Source organism: Neopelma chrysocephalum, unplaced genomic scaffold (genome assembly GCF_003984885.1).
Source record: "Neopelma chrysocephalum unplaced genomic scaffold, ASM398488v2 Primary Assembly neopelma1_22b, whole genome shotgun sequence".
NCBI lineage: Eukaryota > Metazoa > Chordata > Aves > Passeriformes > Pipridae > Neopelma > Neopelma chrysocephalum.
In genome coordinates this window covers 11,202,821-11,229,695 of record NW_020897690.1, presented here as the reverse complement: position 1 = coordinate 11,229,695, position 26,875 = coordinate 11,202,821, and the positions used below count along the sequence as shown (strand labels likewise).

At 37.9% G+C, this 26,875-nt stretch overlaps 1 protein-coding gene across 2 annotated transcripts in view; it reads right to left on the bottom strand.

The window, feature by feature from the left end:
• The window catches only part of MOCOS (molybdenum cofactor sulfurase), a 211,446-nt gene that overhangs the window by 107,131 nt on the left and 77,440 nt on the right, over positions 1–26,875 (bottom strand). For both annotated transcript variants that reach the window (XM_027680089.1, XM_027680100.1), the window contains one exon: positions 15,495–16,133. In XM_027680089.1, coding sequence (XP_027535890.1) covers positions 15,495–16,133 — 639 coding nt within the window. The remainder of the gene's footprint in view (positions 1–15,494; positions 16,134–26,875) is intronic.

Sequence of the window (26,875 nt, the reverse complement as noted above, 5' to 3'; positions counted from 1 at the left end):
AGAAAACATGCTGATAAAACTCTTCATTTAAGCAAAATATGTCATAAATGACAGAAAAATCCATGTTTACTTCCAACACAGTCAGCTAAAATCTCATTCTTCAACAATGGCAGGAGGAGGTTTGAGATAAACTAAATTGAATATAGTGTAATTATATATAATTGTAATTGTATTGGTAATTATTTTTCTTAATTTGAGTCTTTATCAAATGGCTGAGGAAATATTTATAATGTAATTGTTATGCATACTAGCTCAATCATAATTCACACAGTAAATACAGGGCATTCTCTAAAGCTGTTCTTAAGAGTCAAGTATAATCAGGGAATTGCAAAACAAAACCAGAAAAAACAATGGAGTGAAAACAGAATAATAGTCAACAGTTCATTGGGATAATCTTACAAAAAAGATCATAAAAATATAATTTATAAAAAATCCTTGTAAAACTGTCACACTTAGTCTCAATGTTGACATTTTCTACCAGCACAGGGTTTCTGCAAACAGGATTATTACTGATGCATCTCATATATGCCAAGGAGGTCTTATTCTCTTAGGATGCTGCTATAAGGCAATGCTGAAAGGGAAAAGACAAACTTTGAACTTTTCAGTCATAAAGAAATCCTCATTTTAAATGGTAATCAAATTGCCACGATCAAAAGGATTCAGGGTTCTATCACTCTGTTGACTATATTTTTCCTGCAATCAGGGAAGTAATTGAAATAAAAATACTAAGACAGAATGCTAGAAATAGTACAAGGTAACACTGTCTTCTTGGATATGCCCAGAGACTGCAAGAAGGCCCAGCAGGGACCTGAGCTTCCAAACCTAATTGGGTCTGTAGATATGTACATTATTAAACAAATAGAGAAAACATGGTAGTCCCTATGCCTCACCAATTATGTTTTTGCCCGAGGTAGCAGATCAAGTTCATCTTTGAGTGTAAGATGCTGTCTAAAAATCTAAGTATATTGAAATTTAAAACAATCCCATAGATATAAAATACTACTGCTAACTATTTTTTTTCTTCCTTTTAGGATTAGGGTTTATTCAGAGGTAATTTATAAAGGAGATTATCTTTCTTTTACTGTGCAGTTTAGCTTAATGTCATGCAAAGACTGTTAAAAGTATTTTTTCCTTTTTTTTCCTGCAAACTGAAACAGATGCCAAAGATATTTTCCCCTATGGAAATCTGACAAATAGTACTGTCATTGCTTTATTTTTTTCCTGCAGATCTGTAATGCATATAGTAATTATATCACCATGGGATGTCAAATCACTGTGGTATATGAAGCCATAAAGTCTCTGTTGCAATTGATAACTATATGTTCCAGTAAAAATGAAGTTATATTGTGTTTTCCTTCAGGTTTAAGAACCACATTTCTAGGTTGTTCCCTAGAAATTAAACTTCAAAGAATTCTGGTTTTGACTTAGAGAGAAATGGACAAGAAGCAGGAGACAGTGTCTGGATGTCTATTTATTTTCAGTGGAGCATAAGCAAATACTCTCTGATTTAATGTTGTCTAAAGCTTGGAAGGCAATAAAAAAGGTAAACAGATTTCCCAGCTGTAGGAGTTGGTCCCATAAATTATGATACTGCAACTTATGAGCCTTGCCTCACTTGCATTTTAGACCTTGTGACTACAACAGGTCCCATGTCCTTGGATTCTCAGGGGCAAGAATTTGGCTGAATTCTTCTGGTTACAGCACTGTGCACTGCCTGGAACACAGAAGCAGGCTTAAAACCTCCTACTCCTCTGCTTGTGAGAAGCAAACGGACATGTTCAGTGTTTGGGTTTTGGCCTCTTCCCTAAATGAAAACTTTGAATTAGAGAATTTTTCATGTATTTAGGTTTTCAGTGGAAACTGAACGGGCACAAGAATAGTGCAAATAATCTTGTATGAACACTTCAAAATAGAAGCGTATGCCTGGAAATTTACCAGTTGGTAATTAGGTGATTAACTAGCTATTATTATAGACATAGTTAAGATTCACGTTATTTTTTCACAGGACAGCATCACTCAAAGACTTTTTGGATCACAAGGAGCCCTAAGACAGTCAAGCCATTAGAAGTTTACAGAGTTGATATGTTGATGTTTCCTTTAACATCAAGTTCTTCCAATGTTTTCTAAACTTCTATCAGTAGCTGTAATCAATAGGCACCTCAGCACAGCCCAGAGAAAACACAAGTAGGAGACATGGCTTCTATTTTTACCTTCTGTACAGTTAAATCTGCAGACATGCTGACAGCAAGGCAGGGCAAATCGTCCAGCAAAATTAGAAATAGTTAGGAATAGAGTATTGTAGCTATTGCTCACCCTCTGATGCAGCACACTGATCAGTCTTGTTTGCCAGGTCATTGGCTCAGATGCTGCTTGGCCAGCCAGAATTCAAAGGCACAGGTTGTAAGATAGGGCTTACACACAGAACCATGAGGAATTGAAAATTAACCTGTCACGAGACAGGGAATCCCACACCTCTGTTACTCTGCATATTAGCTACAGGCTTAGATCTCCAATAGTCTTGGAAGAAGAAAGACATTTCAATGTAAGCTGGAGGAAAAATATTTGTCAATGCAATATGCTGCATCCATCCCTATGGCTTAGACATTGTTTGGTCAGTAATTCTATGAAAAAACTCACTAGTGGCATACTCTCCCTTTAGTTTGTGTGTGTACAGTTTTCCTTTCCATACAGATCATTTGCACCTGGAAAATGTGTTGACAGTGCAATTTGCAGACATGAATATAGTGAGTGATTATTATTCTTCCTCCACCCCCTTCAGGACACCCACACAAGAGCAAATTTGACAGATTTGTCAAGTACTTTCACATCTTTTGATATGCCACTGTAGATTAAAAAAGCATCTGAATGAACCCCACGTGGTATTTAACGATGATTGAGCTTTCCTTTTTAAATTCTTTATGTACCTGAGAAAAAAAAATCAGAAATGTTAAATTAATGGATTATTAATCTTTAGCTTGGGAAAGCAGCAGAGATAAGAAAAATTTACTTAAATAAGATGTTCTGCTGAGAATTCTGATTGTATACATTTTTAACATTCCTGTGGCCAGTAAAATAGCTGAAGGTAGATCTTGTTGGCTTCATTAACTACAAAATGACTTCAAGATTCACATTCCCATCTTTAGCTCATAATTTAAATAAATCAGGCTAGGATAAGAAATCTTTCTTTATGCTAGACTTACAATTCTGCATTTGAGTTCATCAGACAGGAAGGGATTAAATGAGAATTTATTCCATACACCCTGCATGGGAGAAGTATGTGTAAATTTACATTTTATTGCACATGGAAACTGAAATAAAACCCATATTCCCTATACTTTAACTGTAGTTATACTCTAAGTTTGATTTGTCAAATAATCTGTATTTCTGAAAATTTCATGTAGTTGATCTTAAAAGGTGCACATTCACTACGGTGTGCACAGTATCACATTAAGGATTTGGTGACAATGTCAACAGCATGCAGGTATTAGAGAAATTTTCAGGGAACACAAAATTAATGTATCTACATTTCTATACATAGTTCAGATGTATGAAGACCACAGGTGTGTTTATATTGTGGGCATTAATCGTCATATACTTTATTCCATAATAAAAGGATTTACAGAAAATATTTAGGATGTCTGCTACAAACTGGCCCACTAAAAACTTAGAAGACCATGCTCCTTTACCAAGAAAAGTATAGTACAGTTTGATTAACATTTTGTAAAATCTCAACACATTCATATGTGTCTCTGCACGTCTTCTTGGATGGAGTTAAAATTTTACATCAGTTCTATTCATAATATTTACCCGTACTCTGCTGTGAACTTACATAAGCAACACAATATAAAGAATGCAAACAAGAAAAATTACAAAGGAACTCAATCTTCTTGAAAATGCAACACTTTATTAAGACAAAGCTGGCTTCATTATGTCCTATTGTTTAAAACATTTTGCATGCCAAGTCCCTCATCAAGTTTTGGTTAACCACACCACAGCATTTAGTCCTCACTAAAATTTAAAATTGCATCTTGTACTTCTATTTGTAAAATTCCTTGTAAACCCCACCAGCTGGTATCAGACAGAAGGAAGAGTTACAGCTGCATGAAGTTGTAACATACAGAATGTACACTTACACGCAGTCAAAACTTGCCAGGAGGAATTCTTCCATAGTCATCTGTCTACTGGTAAGTCTACTATGGTTTCTTGCCTATGAGTGTCCTTATAGATATTCATACATATAAAATACCAAATTCTTTGGGAAAAATCAGCTGAAGTGCATGGTCCTGCTTCTTTTTGTTTTAATTTAATCATTAAATGCCAAAACTGTAATTCTTATGAACAATTAGAGAGTGGTTTTCCTGTTCATCAGCAATTCTGTAGCAATCTGCCTAGGAAAATCAGCTAGGAATGTCTATATAGAGAATCAATGAGAATTCATGTTTTTTTTAAAATCAATGAAATTAATAAAATGGATCATATTGGGCATACAGAACATAATCAAAAGTGTCCTGTTGAGTCCAACAGGAGGTGAAATGGGCCAAAAGGCCTCTACACAGCAGTTTGGTAAGTCTCCTCCCAAAGAGCTTGTGGTATTCGCATTTACTGCATCATGTTTTTGAAAGCCTGTGAAGGCTTTTAGTGCAACAGAGTACAACCTCTCTGACACTATATGTGTTGTTCTAGCAAAGGACCATAATAAGGCAAGTGTCTGATGTATAAAACCTTATTTTGAAGGATTTCTGCCACACAGAAGTGTGATTCGAACTATACTAGAAACGTGTTACAAATGTTTATCAGTAAAAGATGATTAGAGATGACTTGTTCAGTGAAGGTTTATATTTCTTATGTGTACACATATCCTTTCTTTAATTTGATAAAAGCCCATGCAAGGTTTATCTTTTATCTTTCTCAAGACAAAGTCAGAAAATCTAGGGCTAACAATAACTGTGGCTCTTAATTTTGATACAGTCCTTCCAAACTAACCCATCAGGATGAAACATGAGAAAAATGTATATATACAAAACCCAAGATCTAAAAAAATTAACATGACCAACACCCTTCTTTGAGGACTTCAAAGCAGTTGCCTTCATTCATATAGTGACAGCAGAAAAAAATTTAAAAAAAAACCAAACAACTTTCTTTTGTAGGAAGGGTTAACTGGGTTCCTGTTACTTAGAATCAATTTATCGATTTGCCGAAGGGGACAGTTTATGCTAAATCTGTCACTGACAAAAGTAGCACAACATTTTCTCACCTAAATCGGTCACATATTAGCTACGTAGCTAACTTCAGACCAACCAAGACACCTCTAATTTAGAGTGAAACTGAGTGATAAGAAGAGTTAGATTCATAATAATCACTTTTTAGCAGTGGATGTTATGGAGAAAATCCATGCAATCTGCATTGCTGAACTTACAGACTGTTGACATCAGCAATAATTTAAAAAACAAAAAAGCGGCCACTTCAGAGTACTACCTGAAAACATAACTGCAAAATGTCTGCCATAAAGTATGACATAGGAAATACAATCCTTTCAGCATAAGCACTATTCCTGCTGTAACTCTGAAACATTTTATCATAGAATTCACCAAAAATAAAGCTATTACAATCATTTGACACAGTTATTAAGTCAGAGCAGATGTCATTTGATAATTTAAATGCCTAGATATTAAAAAAAGTAGATTATAATAATGCTAGAGAATCCTTCTGAATTTTTTAATTGAACATGAACAGACTGAAATGCGACAGCCAAATGTTTAATCAAATCTGTGTACTTGCTGTTTTGGAAACCGTTGCTTATATGTAAAAGTCAAGAAAGACTGTAAAACCTTTTTTTCTCAAGAGCATCAATATTTTCCTTTTTCTTCTAAATTAAATCTGTTTGAGAAGCCTGTAGATGTTTCTTTCACAGGTTCCCAAGAGGACAACTGCCAGATGCACTCTTGCATATATTTGACTAGTAAGAAGGTTTAAAAAAAAAAAAAACCAAAAAACCAAAACCAAACCCGTGCTTGTACTTGTAATCTTCAAATACAAGCCTGAGTGGTTTAATCTAAACATTTAAACTACCCTGTTTCAATATATCTCTTTCTTACCACTAGGAAGGCAATGTTCACTAAACTTTTTAAATATGGAGCTCTCTGTAGCTTAGCTATAAATAAAATATAAAATAATACAGGTATAAAATAAGAAGTCACATAATCTTAGTCATTAAATTTAAGACAGTTTTGTGAATCTTCTACTATTAATAGACAAACCTTTATGGCATTTCAACTTGCTTTCTTGCATTCTGATGTTATTTAGACTGGAAATACATATCCTTTCCTTAAATAAGACTTATCTCTGATGGTACGGACAAGAAAAAGTCTAATCAAGAATACCTTTCAAGAATGGTTTTAGAAGCATAATTCTGAGTGGAAGGAAGTCAGTGGACTCAAAAAAGTCCAGTGAAGGCGAAGATCTCTTTCAAAAGATCAAATCTATGATTGCCATGTGATATACAGAGATGTCTTGATCTCCTTTGGTGAAGCCTTTATGGTGAGTTAACAGATATCAAGGGATTAATGCATAACAGGCTAAAAACGTGTTTTTAGTCCCTTCTCCCTGTAATAGGCTAATAAAAGCAAGAATGATTAAATCAACTCATGATATTATGGTGTATTAGTACATTATATTAAAGGAGATGCTTTGTCATTTGTGGTCAGGCATTTCCTGACATAACCTTAGTATGATTTTCCATTAGAGGAGTATACTTTTTCATTGTATAATGATTATTTGCATTAAGGACAAAATGTTAAAGGAAATTACCTAGTCCATTTTGGAATAACTAAATTTGGATGACATTCAGTCAGTAATTTTAATTGCCAGGTACTTTACCATGAATCCCTCTGCCCTCTGTCTATGAAAAAAAAGAATAAACTAAATTCACACAAGTAGTAGGAGGACAGGATCTGCTGAGAGAAAGGAGAAAGTAAGTATTTCCTAAAAGTTTTGCTTCCAAAAGGATCCACACAGAAATACAGCACTGCAATTAGCATAAACTTATTTACTTGAAGTACAAGCTGAAGTGCCTGTCAGAAAGACTAGGCAGTATGGCAGCCATGCACAGCAGTACCCTGCAGTTTGGACTCATTTACTCAAAAACCCAGAAAATCTGTGGAAACCACAGATTGCAATGGCTGCTTTGCAGCCCACTGTTGCAGCATCCATGCAGAACAGATGCAAGAAGCTTTGATACATGCTGACAAGAACAGTCCGGATCCAAAACTCATGACAGCTTCCAAGGAGCCATCGCTACTCATTTGCAGGTCAGAGACACAGGAAGAGACAGAGACATTGAGCTATATTTCATGAATTTCCCCACCTCCTCCTAATGTCCCAGGTCTTCCCCATCCTGCCTGAAGGAGCTCCCCTCATGTGGATGCGGCAGATCTGAATCTCTCCACGCAGAGCTGCCACCCTCACAGAAGCAACCTCCCATCACTCTGTCTAGGGCTTGGTGCTGCCACTTACAGATGTTGTTTCAACTTTTCCTCCATTTTTGCCATTTCCATTCTGCTTTTTCTTATTTCTATTATCTCATGCCTTTCTCCTGCTCACATTATCTCATGCTTTTAAAAAAATCCCCAAATGGAAAATATAAACACCTTGTCATGGTCATTTCCTGCCCTGACAACCTTCTTACCACTCCTTCCACTGCTTGGGCAGCAGAGCTACTAGAGAACAAGGAAGGAGCATGGAAACACACCCCCCCACACACACACATCCTCCCTTCCCAACCCTCCCCAAAAGGTTAGAGAAAGCAGTAATTGCTTTCCTGGGGAAGGAGGGAAAATGTGAGTAGGATTTCTCCCTTTTTTGGAAGGATATGCTCTGTGCAGGACCAGGTCTGCAGGCAGCACGTTGCTTTCTGCACATCTCAGGCTGCATTATGTAAACCCAGACCAAATTCACTCCAAAGGAGCCAATAAAGCTTCAGCAGCCAACTCAGAACAATTTCAGCATTGCCGTGGAGAGTATTTAAAACACATACACACACATGCCAAGGATTCAGAGCACACTAAAACTAGGTTAAAATAATGTTAAATATCTAAATTGACCCCCTGATACTAGTTACAGTTCTTCCATATGCCTGCCTTAGCTCATGCTTTTGTCTCAAAGACTTCAGGAGTCAAACAAAGAGCATTATACTAATTATATACTATACCATAGAGTATTTACAGCAATTCCAGTTACTAAGAACTGCCTGAGGTAAAATGAGAGAGCAAAAGCTTTAAGTCCTGCGCTTTAAAGTAAATCAATTCCCTAACATTAACTGAACAGGACTTGTATATTGTAAATACAGTCTGGGTCAAAAAGCCAGTCTCACCCTTTTACATCCAAGATATTCTAAGTACACAGTACAAATGGTAAAGAAAAAAATGTGATTTTTATGCCAAACAAGTTACCGTTATTTTTCCTCATATGTCAAACAGGCTAATCAATCACAGATGTAAAATCCACAAAGCACAATTAAAAATGTACCATAAATTTCTCAGCAGAAGACTAATTCTATAGAATCACAATAGCTGGTTCTAGAAATTCACAAAACCTTTTAGAGAAGTCTTAGGGAAAAGGCTGGGAAAAGGTTTGATTCTAAACTTGAGCACAAGAACTCCCTCAGGTAAAACTATGTCATGACAACTTTTTAGCCACAATGACTGCAAAGATATGTCCCAGTTGAAGCAAAATTTTCACTCTATTTGATCAAGGGCAAAATCAAATCTTGGAATAGAGCAAATCTTTTTTTTATATCAAGAAAGAATTCTTTCCTTTCTTGCTAGCATCTCAAACACTTTCTATTTTAAGAAAAATACATTTTATAATGAGATCCACATTTCTCTTTTTTACAAAATGAATGCATTCTAGCTTTCTAGAAGTTTATAAGGTTTTTAAGGTTTATTTAATAAATCAATAATTTGGTTCCAGCCATATACTGGGATGGAGTTTCCTAACAATAGAGACTGGTGCTTGATGTGATTTACATGAGCCTCTTTGCACTGGGCACGTGGCTAACATTAGGCTCATGATTACTACTGGCTTTCAGTGAGACTTGGACAATGAAAGAAGAAACATGGTTAATTTGGTTCCTACTTCCAAGTAAGAGAATCCACAGTACAGTTAAAAAATTCTTTGCATTTCTATTTTTTATTAATTTCATTTTGCTGAACATTTCAAAAAAGCATGCAAGATCCACTACCTCTCCTACCTGAGGAAAATATCTCCCTCTGTATTTATTTCCTTATTGCAGATTGCAGTTTAGCCTAAAGACACTCCAGGAGTGTACAAATGAATAGAGGTGGAGCTGGCTAACAGAAGCCACCTCTGCCAATTGTATTGCCTCTTCAATGTTTTACCTGTATTATTGCTTCTCTTCGGGTGACTGCCCACTAATCCAACTTAGCAAACGTGTTTTTTAAGTGTCTGGTTGCACTCTACAAGCATTTCTCAGAGGCACTGCTTCCAGTTTATCCCAGAGTCAGCATTTAAGGTGAATTCCATGGTGAATCAAGATCAAAAGTGATACCCTCAGGATACTGTTTGGGTCTCTGGTGTACAATTTTCAGTTTATTATGACTATGCTGAGTTTTTGGGGAATTGGACAACTTCAGTATTAAAAATAAAAAGCTTTATTTTGCATCAAACACTGACGAAGCCGGCTGGCTGGCAGAAAAACATAGCAAATGTCAACTGCCACCTTGGATGTGTTGAGAGGTAACAAGACAGACTGCATGAAGCTTTCCAGCAGATACTTCCCCTTCAGCAGAGAAGAAAAACGGGTTACTTGAACCTTCTAATAGTTACTCAAAAAGGGAAAAAGCCCCCTTTTAGTTTTTCACAGCTCTTGTTTTGAAAAACAGTTGTAAAAGTTGTCAGAATTAAGTTTTATCAGTTAAATGAAAGGACTTTGTCTGCCTTTCAGACAGGAAGAGCAGCTGTGTGACGATCCTACACAGTCCTCCTTAATGACCTCTGGCCTTTCATCTCTGCAGTGACACTGGGGGCTGAGGGGAAGGAGGAGATTTGTTCACCCTCTTGTTCCCTGTTCAAGCTTACAAGTCTCTGTCAGCGGCTGCAACAGGTCTGTAAGGTGCAGAAGGCAGTCTCATGGTGCAAACACCTATTAGAAATTAGATGAAGACCCCTGTCACTTCCCAAGTATCTAGTCTGAAAGTCATCACTGCTGTTTGAAAGGGTGTTTGTTCAGGAATTTTACAGATTTGGAAATTCCCTCACAAGTGGTCCTGTTTGAAGATCTCTAAACATCACAAAAATGTGGAAGCAGCATAAAAAAATGCCTGAAAAAATGTACTAGTAGATAAGTTAATATTTAAGTCCACCTATGACATTAAAGTAATCATGGACAGGCAGAGTCCTTGTGTGTGGAGCCAATGGGTATATGCTAGACTACTGGGTGAGCTTTTACATAAAGACTGTGCTCTTCCAAACACAATTCAGACCCGGGGTGGTTTCTCAGCACTATGAAGAGCTTCTATGGAATAAACCAGCACCTGTCACTATATTCTTTCTATGCTGACAGAAACAGTCAATCATGCTAAATAGACAACTTCAAGCAAAGATCAGCTTTTTTGCTAAAGGATTCTTGAGCTGCTCCATATCCACCACCCAGCCTCAGCATTTTGTCTCAACTCTTGATTTTGTCTTGGGATCCTAGTATTCATCCTTACCTTTCTGCCTCCATTTCCCACTCCTTCCTTCCCTTCCTCGCACCATGCACAAACTCAGCATGCAACTGAGAATCCAAACCATGTCACTAAACACAGAGTTGTCCCAGTGATTTCTAGCTACAGCATCAAGAATAAAGAAACCTGCTTTGGTTAAGTACAATGCACATAGACTACAAAAGTGTGGGTGTTGCTTTGGGACTGTCAAATCATTCAAGAAGCAGAGGCAAGAGCCACTAAAACTCATCAGGGACAAAGTCATGCCATCTGGATTTCCAAAGCTTTTGAAAATGCATTTGGAAATGAAAAACACACAACAGCTAATGCACTAGATATTTCACACTAGTAGACTAAGATGCAGATATCCAATTTACAGATAACACAACAGCTCCTTTTCCCTTAGTCATAAATTCTGGGATGATCAGATTTTGAATAGCACTCCCAGTTACAAAAGAAAAATAGGACAGATGATGAATATTTTATCGCTGAATTCTTGCTATATATAATCATATTATTTTATTATCTCATGCTGTGCAGAAAAAAAACCATGGGAAATGAAGCTAGATTTGTGAATGATAATAATAATTTGTCAAGCTGTTTGATATAAGGATGAAAATACAATAAACATGATTTTAAAAGGTGAGATAGGAAGACCGGCTACTGACATGAAATGGGAAAATGTGGAAGTGATTTAAGGGTAATAAAGAAATGTAAAAGAGACTGTGATACAACAATTTATATAGTAGAAAAAACAAAATAAAGTACAAGAAGCACTAGCAAAAGCTGTAACCATTAAGAAAAAAGGTAACCATTTTGACATCCCGGGAAGGAAAGAGGAATAAACAACTTCTGGTTACATATCTCCACTCAAGTTTCACCTTGACTTAGAACAAGTTATTTACTTAGTACATTGCTCTTAGATTATGTGTGAATGGGAAATACCTTGTAGTGGTACTCAGATATACATATTCAAATCCACTTTTCCAATGACATTTGCTAGAATTCAAGTTTCTCATGAATTACCACATGAAATTACATGTTTCACTGTATTCAATCTGAATGTTAAATACATAGTGTAAATAAGCTTTTTTTTTTTTTTTTAATTAAGAATAAAACCTTTTGGAATCACAAAGAAATGCCTGAAGAGAGAATGCAGATGGAGCTCAGAAGAGGTACACAAAATCACTTACAGAGGCTGCAAAGGACCCCTGGGAATCTCAAATCCCACCTCCTGCCTAAAGCATGTCCAGTTGGAGCAGATTGCTCAGGTTCTTCTCCAGATGTGTTTGAACACCTTAAAGGACGGAGGCTCCTTACTCCAATTTGACAAGGATAAAACCTGACTAGAGTTGCTGTTTATATGAGAAATAATGACCCAGGTGTTTCAGTCACTAGCAAAGAAATGGAAACATGGCCCTCAGATAAGGTAATCGTATTGTCTTTGGCCACGGTGACCTGGCATTTCATTTGAAGTGTAGTAGTCCTGTTCCTAACTTCTCTGTATTTTATTATCAGGAAAACATTTGAAAAAAACATAATAAAGCAAACCCATAGCAGCTGAAAGAAAAAATATTGGATGATATAGCTTGGAGCACATTGACTGAGAATGTCAATGCAAAGCGTTTTAATTTTTTTCAAGAAAGTGAAAAAAAAAGGTCATTCCTGACCTATCTTTGAAAACTTCAATCCTCTCCAGTTCTCTAGGGATTATGGACAGCATCAGTGATGCTCTAAACATGAACTTTTAAATATTAGGGTTTCAAATAACAACCAAAGGATTACATGAGGCCAAATATAAATACTGACCTATGAACAATGACTCAGATTGCCTGTGTGACACTTTGGTGTCTAAGAGGAACTAGTATCCAGCTGTCAGATTTGATTATTTTAGTTAGTATCCCTCATACCAAGATTAGACACTCTGTGCCCAGCCTGACTTAGAAATCAAATTCTTTTGTTTATAACTCTGTAGTAGAAGAAGGTTAAAGCAGGCCCTTCTGATTCAGTAAAAAAAGCCCTTCAAGCAGTATGAGCCTCAAATACCTGAAAGGTTTATAATTGATCAACCTCTGAAAACTTTTGACAAAGATACCAGAGACAGAGTACCCCTCAAAGTTCCCACATTGTTAATTAAAAAAAGTGTAAAAGCAGAATTCAGATCTAAACCACGTTTCAGACATTTTTATCTGCGATGCAATCTTAGGAATTACATATCACTTTTCTACAGAAAAGTGATTAGAAGTGGTCAGAAATTAGAGCTGCCCAGATCAAATTAAAGCTGTTTTCCTCTTTGGCTTGCAGGTGATCCAGGAGCACCCTGGGATCCCATGATTTCTGTGCTCCTTCATCCTGACTTTCAGTGAGTGCTGCACTTCAAAGACTTTTTGGTTTGAAAAATCAGAAACAGAGGTCAGAATGCTGATGTTTCTCTGCTGTTTTTATTTCTAAATTAAAATATTAACTGGACATCGTCTGTGCCAACATGCAATTCTGAAACAATGCATGGCAAGAGCATGTGAAGGCCATCACCCGCATGGATGAACAGAGAGCCTCTGGACAAACTCAAAAATAGAAAGGAAACCTACAGGGGCTGGAGGCAAGAAGAAGTAGCCTGGAAGGAATACAGAGAGATTGTCTGAACTGCTAGGGATCAGGTTAGGAAAGCCAAAGCCCTGATAGAATTAAATCCAGATAGGGACATCAAAGGCAACAGCAAAAGCTGTTGTAGGCACATCAGTAGTAAAAGGAAGACTAGGGAAAATGTGGGCTCTCTCCAGAAGGAAACAGGACACCTGGTTACTCAGCATATGGAGAAAGCTGAAGTACTTGATGACTTTTTAGCCTTTGTCTTCACTGGCAAGTGCTCCAGCCACACCACCCAAATCACAGAAGGGAAAGGCAGGGACCATGGTAGGAAAAGATCAGGTTTGAGACCATCTAAGGAACTTGAAGGTGCACAAGTCCATGGGACTTGACAAGATGCATCTGTGGGTCCTGAGGGAACTGGCTAAAGGTGCCTTCCGTTGTATTTGAGAAGTTGTGGCAGTTCAGTGAAGTTCCCACTGAATGGAACCCCCATTTTTAAAAAGGGAAAAAAAGACCTGGGGAACTACACGCTGGTCAGTCTTACCTTGGTGTCCAGCAAGATCATGGAGCAGATTCTCCTGGAAATTATGAGCAGTTGACTCACTAAAGGGAAGGGATGCCATCCAGAGGGACCTTGACAGACTTGAGAGGTAGCCCCTTGTGGACCTCATGAAGTTCAACAAGGACAAGTAAATGGTCCTGCACATGGGTCAGGGCAATCCCAAACACAAATACACGTGGTGGAGAATGGATTTAGAGCAGCCCTGGGGAGAAGAATTTGGACACATTGGTTTACAAGAAGCTCAACATGACCCAGCAATGTGTGCTTAAAGCTCGAAAGCCAACCATGTCCTGGGTTTCATCAAAAAAAGAATGGCCAGAAGGTCAAGGGAGGTGGTTCTTCCTGTCTACTTCACTCTCATGAGACCCCACCTGGAGTAATGCATCCAGCTCTGGGGCCCCCAACGTGGGAAGTACATGGAGCATTCGAGTGAGTCCAGAAGAGGGTTATGAAGATGCTCAGAGGGTTGGAGTACCTCTCCTACAAAGACAGTCTGAGAGAGTTGTGGTTGTTTAGCCTGAAGAAGAGAAGGCTCAGGGGAGACCTTACAGCAGCCTAGCAGTACCTGAAGGAGGCCTACAAGAGAACTGCAGAGGAACTTTTTACAAGGGCATGCAGTGACAGGACTAGAAGAAATTACTTCAAACTGAAAGAGGACAGGTTTAGATTTGATGTAAGGAAGAATGTTTTTGCTGTGATGGTGGTGAGGCACTGGAAAAGGCTGCCCAGAGAAGTTGTAGATGCCCCCTCCCTGGAAGTGTTCAAGGCCAGGTTGGATGGGGCTCTGAGTAACCTATTGTAGTGGAAGATGTCCCTGCCCATGGCAGGGGTTTGGAACTAGATGATCTTTAAAGTCCCTTCCAATCCAAACTGCACTTTTTTTGCGCAGATGTGAGACAGGAAGGAAGACCCCTTACTGCATTTATGTAAGTTGTTGCTGGCATGAAGGAGAGAGGCAGAGAGACCAAAAATCACTATGAATGGCACTTCATGGTGTTAAGGGACTGGGGAAGTTTATTCATTGCCCTGCATTTCCTTACATGTATATGTTTGACCCTCTGTAGGTGTCCTTTATTTTCTGTTGGAAAGCTTCACTGTTTCTTCAGAACCTCATTCAGGGAATAAGAGCACCACAAATATCTGTTATAGGTAACAACACTGCACATGTTATTCTGATAATGTTTCTCTTGAGAGTAAAGCATGCCACCTTTCCAGTGAAATAAATAGTCCTTACTTTGCAGTTTCACTGAGGGTCGTTACACTATGTGATCAACCTTGGCCTGGCTGCTTTGGATGCAGTGTTTCAAAAACAAATCAAGGTTCCACTGAGTTGCCTTAAATACAAACTAAAAAATGCATGGACTGACCTTTATGTCAGTGAATGAAGCCTTATATTTTTACAAGTTGTGACAAACTAGATCAGGAGAGGAAGGCAGATATTTCAGATGATGTTCTCTAGACAGGAAAAAAGAATACTAAGACAAACTGAATGAGATGTGAAATACCTATCCAACTTCATAAAAAGCACAGCATCACAGTCCAGTGCATACACCAAGCCTAAGACATTTGTCTGATGCAAACAGTATCAGCAAAAAAACCTGTTTTGTTAAACAAAGCCTTACCTTTCTGCTATCGATTTCCTTGGGAAATAAAAATCCTCTCCTGCAAGGTAGGCAGCTGCAGTTCCACCTCCGAAATAGGTTTTCCTCAAGAGGGGAGCAATCCGGTTGTTTACCAGTAATGCTCCTAAACCAGTTGGGAATCCAAAGATTTTATAGAATGAGATGGGAATAAAGTCAGCTTGATGAACTCCCAGGTCTAATGGAGAACTGCTCACGTATGAAGCTGCATCTAGTAGAACAAACCACTTCCCCGGTGTTTTGATGGGGCAGAGTTTTCCAGATTTTATGTCCTGTATCCATGAAAGGGGATATTTGGTACCAGAAAAATTGCTCTGAGCTGGATAAGAGAAAAGATGAGGTGTCGTGCAGTTTTGTTCTTCAGCTGATAACCTGCTTTCCGCTAACAAGATTTCTTGTGGTGTTATTGGAACAGACAAGACATTCATTGAGGCAGTTATCCCCCTCATACCCACCACAGATGTATGGCTGTCAGTTAAGTAACAGAATCGACTGCTGGGTTGCTTTGTGCCTTCAGGTATCCAAGGGAATGATTCTGCTATCAGTTTAAGTGCAGCTGTGCATCCAGATGTGAAAATGATGGTGTAATCCTCAGCAGTAGTGTGAAAGTGTTGCAATATTCTGAAAAATGAAAAAATAAAAAGATCCATTTATTTTCTGATTTTTCTCTTTTATTGCTGTGTGATATATTTTGGTTCTCCTCAGCATAAAGTCTTCTACTCTGACACCCGATATGAATAGAAGTAGACAGGTTTTGTCAAATAGCACAATAAACTTCAAAAGGAGAACCCAAATAATTTTGCCCACAAGAGACTCTTTCTAATGCTGCAGTGAACGTGGCTGTGTTCTTAAGGATAGAAGCCAATTCTGCCTGGATCCAAACAGAGTGGCCAGTCTGGTCCCTCAGTTGGATCAGAATCAAGCCTGCATATAGTTAAAATCACACTGTCCTTGAGAGAGACCTGTTCTATTTGCAAACTATTAGGGTTTTCAGTTTATCAAATATTTAGAGCAGACAGAATATGTTTCAGTTAAAATAATCTACTTAAATAGTGGGCATCCAAATTAAGGGTCACAGTATTCAGTAGGGAAACCTTAGCATACAGCTTTGCTCCTTCCTTATGCTATTAACAATAGAAAAAGAAGGCAGCAAGAGGCAACATAACACTTTTCATGTGCCTTATACACATAAGGCTGTAATTTCTGTAGTCCACAAAGATAGCTCAAGCCAGAAGCAATCTAGTGTCTTCCAATGAGCCAGACTATGAAAAGCAAACTGCTCTCTTGAGACATGTCTACGCTACACATTCTTCGATGCCTGGACAGCACCTCGTTGGCTCTAAACTACCTTTTGTGAACACCATCTAATGCATCTTTTGGTACTCATGCTAGATCATGCATCTATTAGTGTTTTGCAGCGTGCAAGATGGGTCTTCTCAGAGGCTGAGGAATAGCTTCAATTCAATCACCTTTCTTACCTTTTTTCACCTGATGAACTTTCTCTGAATTAACATTTATAAAACAGGAAATGTAACAAACATCTGAGAGACATAAGCTTCAGTGCATGGAGCAGAGCAAACAAAATTGAACCAGAGCATACACGTTGCAGCTCAGAAATGCTCTCCAAGCAGCTGGTATTCTGCTCTGTGTAATTCCAAGGTACAGACCAGCATTTGGAGAGTCTGTGAACTCTGGTTCCTAACATGTAGCATTAAAAGTTTGCATGTTTTATATAACAGGTTATTCCCTTACTAGAACAGACAGAAACTGAAGACAAAGGTGCATTTAAATATAAGTTGTATAAAAGGTTATGTGACAAATTCAAGCTAAGAATCCTGAAACATAGGACAGCAGTGAAATTACTTAAAATTTTAGAGATTTTAAGAAATTTTAAAATTTTCAGATTGTATCCAGTCTGAAACACAAATGCTACAGGCAAAGGGTGTCAGAGCTGGGTCATGGGTGCAGCAGTCAAATACTAAACACTAGAAAAGAAACAATTGTAATGGCTTTGACTATTTGCACTAAAAAAACACTCTGCAAAGGCCCACTGAAATGATATTATTAGTAGTTTTTTCGTTGAAGAAGACGGTTATGGTTCTGGGAAGTACAGAATGCAACAGATGGATTCCAAGGCCCAAATGAGACTTGACTTTCTTCAGAACTTACATCTTTGAAAACTGATGCAAATGGTATTTTATGGCTTCTGGAAATGAAGAAAGAATTGCAGCTTTTAAGAAGGAGCAGGTCATGGATTTAGGTTTTAGACATTCTAAGAAACCATTTGAAAGAATTCATAAGGATCTTTCTGAAATAGAGTTGCCACCGGACACTTGCTGTAAGCATTCACAGCTCTGGACATAATTTTTAAAACCATTTTCATAGAAACCAAAGTTTTCCATTAGATTTTAGAAACCCTCTTAGGGATAAAGACAGGAACGATCACAGAAGTTTTGCCATCGGGTATCGAACTTGATAGCCTGCCCTATTCACTCCTGTGACCTGCTTTCTCTGGTCACTGAACCACTCCCCCTTTCCCTGCAGCGAGCTGTACAGCCTTTCCCTCCACCACCTGCATTACAGCTTCAAGCACATGTATGTGTTGTATGGGACACGTGACTGAAGGAATCTGAAACCCTCAACCCAAGCAGTGGCCTCTGTTGAGGACAAGCTAGCTGTAGGGTTACCACTCTGAACTGTGCCCTAAATTTCAGTCATAATATCATTCTCCCTTTATTCTTCGTTCCTTGCATTCACCTAGATACAGAGAAGGTGGAAAGCAGGGAAAGCAAGAGTCCTGACTTCTTCTATCAGGGAGAGAGCAGGAGAGCATCATTCTCTTGTTTTGAGGGGAAAGGAACGATGGAAAGTAGATTAGTATGGAGGCTGGGTCTTTGTGGTTATGGACATAATTTTGTATGTATTATCTGATGTGACTTATTTTTGTATGCTCTGCAGTCATTCACTGATATAAACAAAATTACAAAAAGGTTGTGCAATTCCAAGAAAAATTAAAAACAACAATAAAGTATCCAACCTTCTATGTGTTTACCTCTGTGAGTGCTAGGCCAAGTTGAGTATTCACATGTATGTGCACACATATGATACCTGTCGAGCTAAAAAACTTGGTGATAGGAGCAAATTCAATACTCAACGTGTTTTCATAAGAGCGAGCTTATGAAAGTCTGCTCCTCTTTTACTCGCTACGACTTCTCCGCTCTCCTCCCCAGTCAGCCTCCCTGTGGCACACAGGCTCAGTGGGAGGTGAGACACACCTAGGTAAAATGCTAAATTTTGCAGTATGGAGAACCTGCAGTTCTCCATAGGAATTGTACACACTTACCACAGCACTTAATTTGACCAAAAGACACTGTAAAATGACTATAGATGAGATGCAGGAATGGAATTTAATAATGGGATGCTGTTGCCCAACCAGGAATATCAGAGCCAGTGAGTACTTTCATCAAACATTTTCACAGTTTTACAAGACAATAAATTCTATTTTGGGTTGGTTAGGCTCACAAATAGTGACAGCTCTGTTTAAGTCATAATTGGTATTCTAACTATATTTAGTTTTAATTATTTCAAATTCAGAAATAGCTGAACAGTTCTGAAATAAAATACATGACACAACACTCATGTATTTCTCTATTTAGCTCAGTACCAGAAATTGGCTTTCACATGAAAAAAAATCAAGCTTTAGGGTTAAATTTTCAAAAGAGTCCAAAAAAATTAGAGCCTTTTTTTCCCCAAAGGCATTTAAGTTCCTAGAGCTAGATAAACAACCAAGTTATATTTCTAACTGACTTAGACAGGAAATAGATTCTTTTGTGACTCAAATTAGGTACTTATTGTATTTTGGGTCTCCAAATGCCTTATAAAATTGCTATGACTCCAATACTTGCAAAAAAGGTGGGATTTTTAAAGTCAGATTCACATTTTGACTGAACTGTTTCTAACCTCAAAAAAAAAAAAGGAAATAAATAGATAAAGCAACAGCAATTGAGTTCAGGGAATTTCCTTCTCCCGAATGGCATCTGATGTGCAGAGCAGAAAAGCTGCAAGCACCTCAGAATAAAGTTTATAAAATGAATACCACAAACTCCTGAACTAGAGCAGCACTGCCATGATAAAATCAGAGTACTTAGGGATAGAGAACTGCAATACGTCTCAATGACTTTTGCAGCCCACTGTACGACATCCTCTGTTTTGACATGAATATTCGGAAGCACTGGCTATTACACACAGAATTCCTAATGCTGTCTGTCTGCGTGTAAGACATACCCCATTACAGTGAAATGCAGTTACACTCCAGCAAGATTTATAGCCACATATAAGGTCATTGTTGGCAATAGGACTAAAGACTTGTGGTAGAAAACTGATAACTTGATCTGCTATAGCTCACAGCTGCAAACAGCAGCGGCATTTTATAGTATTACAAATTTCCACTTTTCACAAAGGACTCTTTGGAAGAAACGACTAAGAGGGTAATTGTTTCATTAAACATATTGAATGTTTAATATGAAAACTCATACAGAGTCTAAATAAAAATGTGAATACAAATATAAAACATGGCACAACTGTGCCTTCATTTGGAAGAGGGCAGAAAGGCTGAGAAACTTGACCCAGTACCTTTCTTTCAGGCTGGCAAGGTGGGGGAAGAAGCTGCACACTCCATCTTTGCAGTACACTGAAGACCCACCATGACTGGCCACCTCTTCTCCTTTTCTTCTCACCTCCCCAGGAGCTTACAGATCACACATAGACCATGAAGCCTGTCCAGAGAGAAGAGATTGAAAATGCCCCCACTTGGCCACACTTCCCCATGAATGCTTATATTTTGAGACCTCTCTGTTAGCTGGTGTTTAATAATTTTAAAAAGTTGTCACAAGACTTTTGTATCTTTATTACAACAATTGAGCCAAAATGCCTTTCCACTCTGAAGTGGAAGGGAAAGTCAATTATTTTGAACCTAGCCAAGCCTGCTGCCTCATTTTATATATTTAATACACACATAATTAATAATGGCTTTATATTTAAAGATTTCTGTAAACAAGCCATATATTTTGAGGGAGTAGTCAGATTATCTAACTTATCTAATCCAACAGCCTGAATTAATAGTTTAATTAGAACTATCACTCCACAGTGCCACTGGCAGCTCTGCAGAAGGTAAAGGTTACTATTTGTTCAGCTGTCTTAGGACACTGTTAGATGAAAGGGACGCCCTCCAAAGCTGCTGCCTGGCTGCCATTACCTAGTACAAGAAACCCCATGTTCCTCCTCATCCCCAGATCTTTGTAGCTTTCAGCAGCAGATCAGTAGCAGTGCTCCCAGAAACATAGGCATGTCCATACTATACCATCTCCACTACAGCCTCCCGAAATTCAGTTGATTAAAATGGCTTTTCTTTCATGCTGCTAGGCTTTAAATACTTATAAAATATGTTTTATATCAATTTCTCTCTATTTAAATCTACCATTTTGCAAACAGTTCTAAAAAGCTGAAGAGCAACTTATATTGCTAGGTTTGTTGCCCTCCACACTTTAATTCGAATTGTTGCAAGCATTTCAATTTCTAATTGGCAAAATCAAAATATGACCAAGGAGTTTGTGGTTTACATGTTTTATATTTGTATTCACATTTTTATTTAGACTCTGTATGAGTTTTCATAAATATTGCCAGTACAATGATTTTCTAGTTAGTAGCTGATCTATCTAAAAAAACCCTTATGAAAATGTAAGTATTGTCAATGCAACGAGGGTTTCAGATTTGAAGACAGAAGCATAGTTATCTATAGTTATTCAACGGTACAAGTTTAGGTAGCACTTTATAAAGGAAACTCTTCAGCTGCACATTTACATCTAAAAAATATTTTTCATTATAATATTTTTCCAGTGTCATGCTACCAAGAAGCACAAATACATTTTGGACTTGTATTGAGAGTTGTTTACCTTGGGCCTCAGAAATTTCATCACATTGCTTTGTGCTCTATAGAAGCACTGAAAAGATGTAATTATGTTGTTGTTTAATTAACAGGTTTTGTGAGAATGACAATTTAAAAATTTACTTCTGAGACAGAGAATATTTTGTTTGTTTTTTTTTTTATTTAAATTTCATAACTGGCATTTTAATCCTTTCCACACACAAGTGTAAGTGACAAGTATAGACAGTGGCTGCATCTACATTTCTGGATAAGAGCATTTTAAACTTACCCATTTATTAATTAAGGGTCAGCACCACCTATCAGAACAGTCAATTGAAAAACTCCCACCAACTTTAGCAAGGGCTCCTAGGGTCTTGTAAACTGTTGTGGCTGTTACAGGCAGCAGGACCCACACTATGATTTAAGCTTAACTTCATGTGCAGCAGCAGTTCTTCTGCACATGTTTTTCTCTCTGTGTATATGGAAAAAAAAGGAACAGAAGATGTGGCTATCCTCATTCAAGCCAATGCAGAAGGATACCATAAAAAAGGATACACTTCTTAACACAACCCTCAAATTTCTTTAACTTCAGTTGCTGACAGAAGTGACAGCTTACAGCTATATTCATGAGGGAATGCTCTGGTTTAATAAACTAAAAAGACAAGCCTTCTTGGTAGGAGATGTCTTATATCTTATTTTGTAAAGACAAGGTCTATTCAATCTTGTATGTCACAGCAGAAAGTTATATTCTCATTGTCAATTCACAATCCAAACAATAGCAAACTGAAATCTATAAATATTTTAAAGAATCAAATATATTTAAACATGAAAAAAATCTACCAAATCTGTCTTCCTCCAGCAAAACATTAACTTAATGAAAAAAGCTCTTGTACAGTTTTAGTTTTGGGGTTTTTCTTTTTCTTTTCTTGAAGAAATGTTTTCAACAGAAATCTATACCATATCATCTCTGCAACCTGTGCAGCTAATTCAGTGGAGGTCCACCAAATTGAAGGATTTGCCCATGGATTAATACCTGCATGAGGAAGAGCACTGGGATAAATAATCCTTATAGTTCTCTCTCAAAGTTTCCTCAGTCAGTCCACTTTTTTGCTTCAGTTTCCTTTCTCATAGTGATAAGGCATAAATTTAAACCTTTCAGAACACATGTTAACTGTGAAATAGCTGCACACCACCCTATTTATCCTTGCTAGTTACATACACATAAACTTCTTTTCTGACCATTTTACTTGAAAGGCACTCATTCTGAACCTGGTTTTTTCCCATTGCTGCTTGCATAAGAGTGATTAAGATCTCACCCATTGACATGACTGTTGTTTATTTGCTCCATGGATGCAAAATAAATAATTAGTTGGAATGCTCCTCATAAACTCCACTTGGCATAGGTAGGTGATGGAAAAATCCCCCCTTTCTATTTGGAAGTATTACTTCCTTCAGGCATTCATGCTTAGCCATCTGAATTGAAGCATTTTAATCCCTTACATTTATTCTCCTGTCCAGTTCTCTGGAGACACTGTAGAAATACTCGTTTGCTTATGGGGTCACAGACGGTACCAAAAAAAAAACCACCTCTCCAATTATCCAAAGCTAGCAGCACAGCAGAATGCCTGGAGTTTCCCTCACATAACAGCTTTAGAAGAGCAGGAGTTCTTTAATGGCCACAGAATGTTTTTCTGCAGGAAAAGATGCCTTGATGAACAAAGCCTATGAGAAACACACACCCTGATTGAGAGGCGTTGACCCTCATTACCCATTACAAAGTGCACATCCAGAAGGTGTTCAGTGTCGCACCCAGCACACCGAGAGAGCAAACTACAAATAAGGGTAGTATTATGGCACCACATATAATCAGAAGAGCAAAGCAGTTGGAAGGACTCAAAATCTACAGGCTACCTGTTGGTACAGTTTGTTCTAGCACACAACTATAACTCCTCTCACCTCTAACACCTATAACTTTCTAGATGTGGCAGAAACCCCATGGTAACTGTTTTCTTCAAAATTAAATGTTATTTTTCTGTGTAGAGAGGGAAGATCAATAGCTGCATGGTTTTAAAACCACTTTGTGGATATTTTTTCTGAGTAAGATCAGCTGTATCTGTTTACTCCAGTTCTTGAACAACTGCCAAAGATTTGTAAAAACACCCATGAAACCTAGTATTTTCAATAATTAGGACACAAATGGCTCTGCAAATTTATACCATAGGTTCTTCAAATAAAAATTCACCACTTGCTGTTGAAGTCAACCAGGAAGGAAATGGAAAAAATCACCCATATTTTAGGCAACCATTTAAGGTGGACTAACCATAAACAAACAACTCATAACCAAATCATTCCAACTGTATTTGCACAAACTAATTACCAAATAGAAAATCTACAAATTAATATGAATCAGTTTTTAAATCATTAATGTATTAGAATTCAAACTATTTCTGTAGCAAATCTTAGGGGTCACTATGAGGAAACAAAGATATAACGAAACATAAGATGATTTTGTACATGGCCTAGCATGTCACCTCAGTTGCTATCTAGGCAACTTCAGCATGAGATGGTGTGCGTATGGAAATTCGTATCACTGTAAGACATCGACACTGTGGACATCAGAGCACATCACCTTTTAGAGTCACCCAAAAGCCACACACTCTACAGCAAGAAGCTCATCTGACCTAAGCTAGAGATCTACTTCAGGCTGAGGTGTCTCACCCTGGACATGTCCAACTTCTTCCACTGTGTGCCAAAGTGCACCATACACAGCTATACTTATCCAGTTTAACCTCAGCATTTTTGGAGCACAAACATTCTTCTTCCCAATTGTACTTAGTAAGTCCTCATCTCTAACCTTTCCACATGCCCTGAGCTCCGCTGGGGAGACTCAGTGTTGCAGCATCTAATTAATGCTGCAACTGTTGCAAGCAGCAAGCATCACTGGCATGAGGCCTATCTACCTGCCCCAGAGATATTTGCTGGTAACTGGTCAAAAGTTACTCCACAATGCTTTCCAATTCTTGGAAAGTGAAGCATAACATCTGGCTATTTTCCAGCAGCATAACAAGTATAAATTTGTAAAGGCTGTTTCAGAAAAAAAAAAAAAATATATACAAAAAAAAAGCACACCTAGGTGTTCTGATGGTTCCATAATCTAAAGTTTTTACAGCGGCAAACCTTAAGTAATATCAGATAAGAAATTAAATATTCTTTAGGATGTTAAAATAACTTCATAAACTAGCTTTTTTTTAAAAATACCATATAATTGCTTCCAATCTTTTTTAAACATTATTCTTTGTTTAATTTTTATTTAATGGAATTTGTTTCTAGATCAGGTTTTGGCCTTTAAACTGTGCACTTCTGTGATCTCTTCAGCTATGGTGGTTTGTTTTTTTCTTTTGTGGTGGTTTTGCAACCATTAAAAAAAATAGAGCAATTTTTTCCTGAAACAATGTGTCATATACCCCAGACACTATGACCGTAGTCAATCTCTTTTCCATGTAGGTGCCAGAGAATGGACCTTTGACAACCAGTAACTGTCCATGACTCATTTACAAAATGGATTTGCTACAAAGTAAGTTTGACTTACTTGCGTGTTGCCTGGTATTTTAGACTGCAAAGTGTGAGTAATGAAGTATAGCTTCAAAAGCATAACCCAGCAGTTCTCATACTATCCAGCAAAGTTAGGCTTATTCTGTGGTGCACAGACACATGAGTCTTCCATTACTTATTTAGTCTTTTTGGAGTGGTACTGCCTGAGACTAAGGTAGGTTTAAAAGGCAGTAGGACAGCAGTTGTGTAGATGAGCCTGTGCAACTCCTGTGTACTAGGGTTTCCCTATGCCAGCTACAAGCAAGTCCATCCCTGAGTCATCATGAGTGCCACGGATGTAACCACAGTAGTTGTGACCAGGTGTGCCAGTCTCAAACACTCCCACATGGGTAGCAAACTTCTTCCACCATCTTCTTTTTGAAGTTTAAGGAGTCAATCATTCTTACTTGTGGTTATCAGAAAATGGATATATTGGAGTGTATAGCCTGTGAAGAGTATAGCTGCCTACCTCCTTGCACCACTTAGCAGACATCTTCCCAATGCTGAGATCCATCTGATGGTTTCTACTCCAATCCTAATCTGAAACAAAGCCTTGACCTTAATTTTGAAACATATCAATCACAAATAAAGTGTGATCACATCAGTGATCACACATGTATTGCCAACTCTTTAATATCAATGTGTTTCCCTGGAAAAATTGCAAAACACAAGGTGAAAGGAAATAAAGACAAAATGCTTTCATGTCAGAAGGAATAAACTACAAAAAATGAAGCCATAGTGGTGATGAAGCACTCTGATCCCAAATGTCCAAATGACCATTTCCAGTATAACCTTTTAGATCCACCTCTACAATGTCTTGCCACAGTATGACTGATGCTCTAACTACAAAAAATTACAGCCCCTGCCAGAGCTTTCTTGCTTAAGGGGAAAAAAAATGAAGATAGGATAATTTCTTGCAATTCATAAAAGGCCTGTACAGTGAGTTCACATTTACTTGAGAAACAATTAGGCCCAGAACTTCAGAGGTACTCAGGCGCTTAAGTGGGAATTACATGATATTGTGATTCTGGGTCTCAGTTACTATGGTGACAGGGACTACAGCAAATGCTCACACATAAATAGGCCTTATTTCATCAACGGTAGCTTTTCAAGTACTATGCATTTGTCTGGAAATCACTTAGATGAATATGTTAATCTGAAATCACCTCAGTCTGCTTTCAAAATACTGAGGGCTTACATAAATTTATTTATGCATTTCAGTAGCATTTTACTTTATATGGCACAGGTACCCCTGCAAATTAGATAAATCTTCAACAGCAGTTTGTACTTCACCTTGCTCTGGGGAAAAGCCACAAGAGTGAAGGCTGGAAGACTGCTGGCCACTATTTATTTGCCATGTGTTTTTCATGTGATCTGATGTCCCACTTAAAGCACAGCTCTGATTTTGCTTTCTAAGAACAACATTGGAGCATTTTACACAAAACCACAAAAACCTTCTGAAGGGTAGTGGCAATAATATGAAGAAAAGAGCACAGCCAGTAAGTCTTGGTGCATGAATTCCTGAAACCTGCAGGACTCTCATATCTTGGTAAAACAGTAGACAATTTGATTGCTTATGAGTTAGAAATAACACAATATCATGAACTGTTAATGAAACCATCCTGGTGACCATAATTACAGAAATACTCAAGAGTGAAAGGCTTCTCTGGTTGTTTGTTGAGCTGACCAAAGGATTCGTGGTGTCAGTGTGCATTTGCTGCAATTTGTTTACACCGAACCATGTTCTTGTGTTGAGTCAAACAGCCATGAGATTTCCCAGAAACTATGAATGGATGTTTGTTTGTACGGGAAACGTCATTTCTGCCTGTCAAGTCGCTCTTCGTTCACC